The sequence below is a fragment of the Antrostomus carolinensis genome, unplaced genomic scaffold (assembly GCF_000700745.2).
Source record: "Antrostomus carolinensis isolate BGI_N321 unplaced genomic scaffold, ASM70074v2 scaffold8156, whole genome shotgun sequence".
Taxonomy (NCBI): Eukaryota; Metazoa; Chordata; class Aves; order Caprimulgiformes; family Caprimulgidae; genus Antrostomus; species Antrostomus carolinensis.
The window spans coordinates 25547-30590 of NW_010322456.1; the positions used below are offsets into that span (position 1 = coordinate 25547).

At 36.0% G+C, this 5044-nt stretch overlaps 1 protein-coding gene across 1 annotated transcript in view; it reads right to left on the reverse strand.

The window, feature by feature from the left end:
* Window positions 1–283: 283 nt before the first annotated feature.
* The window catches only part of LOC104526703 (chromodomain Y-like protein), a 10835-nt gene continuing 6074 nt past the window's right edge, over window positions 284–5044 (reverse strand). The window contains exons 4-5 of the mRNA XM_010170239.1: window positions 1666–1809; window positions 284–442 (exon numbers count right to left, since the gene is read on the reverse strand). Coding sequence (XP_010168541.1) covers window positions 284–442; window positions 1666–1809 — 303 coding nt within the window. The remainder of the gene's footprint in view (window positions 443–1665; window positions 1810–5044) is intronic.

Genomic DNA, 5044 nt, shown 5'->3' on the forward strand with positions numbered 1-5044 from the left:
ATATATATACACACACATATATATATATAAAAGGATATATATGCACACACGCCCACTCCTGTGTGTGTATATATAGCTATATGTAACAATCAGGGAGAAAAGAGTTTTGTTCAAATTTAAGTGATACAGTACTCTTAAACCCCTTGACATTAAAGGGGAGAGGGGGGGTCCACTCCTGTTCCCAAGCTGAGCCAGGGGTGAGTTTATAGAAGTTTTTTAAATGGGCATATTTTGTTTGCCCTGATGTCCAAGAAATACAATTCCAGTGTCAATGGGCATCTCATCAGAACTCATCAATTTTCTTCTGAAGATAGGTTAACATTGAGTCCATCCCTTGTGCTGAGCCCCAGATTTTCTTCAAAACTTCACACTCCTTTTCGTTTGCTTGTTCCAAGTCCACCTTCATGATATTCCGTACTAAAGCTTTGGATTCTTCAAGTACCTAGGCCAAAAAAACACCCCAATAAAACAGAGTTGGGTTAGTATTACGTGAGAACTGAGCAACATGTGCACTTACAGGTTGCTATGGACAAAGCCTGAAGCTGTTCATGAACTTAAGTTTATCAATTCATGGACATATTATGACCCTAAGAAATGTTTCTTATAGTCTCTCTCATAGTGTCACACAGAATTTGCTTTACCCTATACCTGCACAATTTACAAGTGCACAAAATGTGGAAATAATGAAAAAAAAATCAATATAAAACCACATATATATCTATATCTGTATCTATATATCTATATCTGTATCTATATATCTATATCTGTATCTATATATCTATATCTGTATCTATATATCTATATCTGTATCTATATATCTATATCTGTATCTATATCTGTGTCTATATATCTATATCTGTATCTATATATCTATATCTGGAGAAAACTCCAACTCTATTTTGGTGAAGGCATAATTATAACACTATTATTCACAACTGCTCTAATAACCAGACAGACCTTGAATCTATTGAGAATTTAAAACAGACTGAACAATCTAATTTGCCTTTCCATTTAGAAAACTATTATTTTGTTTCAGAATCTGAAATTTCTAATACACAGCTCAGTTAATTTGTACTCCACCTCGTCTTGTAAGAAAGCATTAGATGTTGGTAGTTTTAGCTACCTTGTGCTATTGCCATAGCGCACACAACCACAAATGTGCTTGGCATTATTTGTAAAACTACAAGTTCAACATAAAGTCAAAGAATGCATTTATTTCCTTGGTAATTTAAATTATAATTCAAGACATTAAAACAGTAACTGTAGACAACTCAAAATAACTCAAGATTTCTGTGCTCCTCTGCAGTTCTTAGGGCAACTGTTTACACTGTTGATGAGAATGAATGGGACTTACACAACTCTGTTAAAACCAAAATATATTGTCGAGTCCAATGCCGTATTAATGTTCTTAACCACAGTGCACTAATGGCATATGATAGAGTCAGATACAAACTTAAAAAATAAACTTAAAAAAATAAAATCCTCAAAAACCCAGAAACAAAAATATACATGTGTTAAAAGACATTGCTATACTAAAATGCAGTCCTTGGTTCATGAAAAGGGTCTTTTTTTAGAAGGACATAATGATGTAGTCTAATAATACTTAGATTAATTCTTTTTAATCTAATCATAAAGATGCACTGTAAGAAAATAAAGGGAACTTACAACTGAATTACATGTGACAAGTTCCTTAATTCGAACCATTACTTCTTGCGTGAATGTTCCCGGCCAAAACACTTGAGAGACGAGTCCTTTGGCACAAGCTTCCTGCGCAGTCAACTTCCTTCCACTGAACAACATTTCATTGGCCTGAAGGGATAAAAAGTTACTTCTGGTATGAAATGTAATGAGACAAAACTCATTAAAGGAAAAATGTTCAAAACAAATAAGGAAAATGCCTGCACTATTTGAAATAGTGTTATTATAGCTCTTCCAACTTTTAATTAATAAAGAAAAAGACTTGCCTACAGATGGCTGGCTCGTGTTCTTGACTATACTACGTCTGTAGTTATAAAAATACGGAGGTCTAGGATTAAGGGCTAAGCGTGACAATGTCTTTTGTCATTTCCCGTTCGTGAACGCTCGTTAGCTCTAGCTTTCTCGCAGTATTGCTGACTCGATTAACTGTCTATGTGGTAATAGGTTCTAATGCCTGGCAGATCTGTAAAACAGCAAGGAATACATCAGCTTCCCCTTTATAATGGTGTTTGTTGCAGCAATGAAATATTTGAAAAAAAAAATCTACATTATCTATAAATTATAAAGATAACCCAGTTTTGGTAGCAGAACCCAACCCCTGGGAACTGCCAGCCTTGGTAGAAAAGAACAGTTAAATATTTTGCAACTAAAATGTTTTTTAGTATTGAAAATGTTTGAAACCTAAATATACAGTTTATTTGCAGCACTTCAAGTCTTCAACAGTATTTCATTTATGATTCAACCTTTAAAATACCTGGATCATCTTAAATTTTGACCTCCAAAACCCACTGAAGTAAGCTGGATATATTCCAATTTCTGCTCAAATTCAGAGAAAATAAACATCCCCATTTTATTCAAGAGTTTAACATTGACCTGATAAATCCTTTCAAAAGCTGATTTAACTGTCATCTTAAAAAAAAAAAACCCAACAACAACCAAACAACAAAACCAAACAAACCAGTATTTAAAAGATCTTGCCCATGGTTTAAGGGTACAGAACAGAGTGCTACATTCTATGCACTAAGGTGATCTCTAGTTCTGTAAGTCTTTTTGATTTGTAATTATCATACACTTCACTATTTCTCAGCTTCTCCATTAAAACTTCATCCTACAACCATTATGCTTACACTTTAATTCTTCCTTTAGTGAAGTTTCTTATATAGTTAAACTTTTTGGTTTTTGACATCTGCATGGAAGCAGCCAGTGAAGATTAAAAAGTCAGAGTAATTGTCAACTTAAAAAAAAAAAAAACAAACAGTTTTACTGTTTCTTAATGACTAATTTACATTGAAAATATGATAAAACAATCACTGGACTCTTTGAATATGGGAAATAAGCCAGTTGTAAAACACTCAAATCTGGCAGGTATAGCATTTCTGAGGACTAAATTCTGGTTTTGGGGTTTTTTTTTTTTTTAAATGTTTTCTAATGCTGGAAATTTTGGTAATTATTAGAGCAACTTTCAGTGAAGGATCTCGAGTTATCCAATTACTGCAGGTAATACTCCTGGTATTGCCATTTTACACATGAAGAAATTGGAAAACTGAGAGGTCTATTACTAGCCCCTTTGTAAGGAAATACACAGTCTGGGTTCTACTTGCAGTTTGGTTGCTGGCTCCCAGTCCATTACACATGTAAAAAAGATGTTTCCTACATTCTTTTACACAAAGTTTATCAACAGCACATCTCTCATAAATTAATATGGAAAGCTGTGAGTCATGTACATTAGTGTAAAAGAAATCTCAAACTAAAGGTACAAATTATATACCTGTATAGTTCTGCCTTCTGTGAAAGCAAAATCAAATGTCCAAGGTTCATTAACTATCACAACTCTATCTTCTAACTGTCCAGATTATACGTGAATGAAACTAACCTGAAACACTAGCCAAAAAAAATAATAAAATCAACAATATATACACATAAGTTTGTCTAAAAACAGGAATCATTTTCCTCATGAGATATGGAAATAAAAAATTCTTCTGAAATAATTTTAAAAGATACTTAATGCTCATATCAAAGATCAAAACATGTAGTCAGGCTAACTGGGGGTGAGGAAAGGCAGAAATTTGAGACAGCTGGCCAGGTCTACATATTCCTCACGTGGAGCTTTGGTAACAAGACCAAAAACGAATGCCAGAAAAAAAACCTTAATAATTTTATTTTTCAAAAAAAACTCAGTAGCAACTGCTGGATTCTCCTGAACGTGAAAAACCACGAGTGATAGCAGGGCAGTTGGTTATCTTATTCCTGCCAGCTGTAACACGGCATTCACAGAAACCTCACATGAAATGAGCTTTCCCATTTTTGTGCTCAGTTGGCTGGTTTGGAAGTGGAATGTTTTGCTCCAGCAGCTTCACTTCTGGTCTCTACACACCCTGTGCTGGAGAGCCACTGCTGACCAAGTTTAAATCACATAACCACGCCTTCCATCTGCCCTGAAAATAACACACTTGGTGGTTACTTTCCAAGAACTATAATTAATAAAGCAATAGAAATGAAGATGGCAGCAATATTTCATTAGTATAAGACTCTCATTAACAACCTTCATTTTCTACTTGGTCTGTCTTTCACCTTCCACAGAGGAAGTTCACTGGGACATCATCCTCTGGTCTCTTTTACAGTGAGGGCTCAGAGGCTCACGGAGGGAGCAAACCCTTTCGTCCAAGCCCAGAGCCGCTTTGGAACATCTCTGCTCTCTCGCACTATCATCAGGAGGCAGCTGGTCCCTGCACCACCCAAGACCCTGGCTGTGATGTGGGCTACAGGCACTCTGGAAATGCAAATCCCTCACAACTGACAGAAAAGCATTAAGAAATACTGCCGAGCGTGCTGGAGACCAACAGGGAAACCCTGTGTGCGATGCTTGTTCATGCAGCTCCTCTGCTTTGTAACCTGACCAAGAACTCTACAGCAGACACACAACAACATATCTCCCCAAGCAGACATCACCTTCATCTCTACTACAGGTTATTTTCAAAACTCAAAAGCCAAGTTTAAGAACCCTTCTAAAATTCTTAGAATTCCCAATCCAGTATCAGCTTTGAATCCTAAGGTCTGGGCTTCAGATTTCCTGTAATACTGACCTCTGTGGAACACATTCTGTGAGAAAACCCCCCTGTGACAGAGCTGCTCCCCAGCCAGGACTGACCTGCTAGGGAAGATATTTCCAACAATCTTGCAACTGAATATTTTTTACATAACTGCTGATGACAAAAATAATCCTCTGAATCTGACTTGCAAGAGTTAAGAGTGGGACTAATAGTGCTGAACTAATGCATTTGTAGCAAATTTTATAAGGCATATGGAGGCCTTAATTCTATCTTTTGTATGGTATTTTAATTCCCCC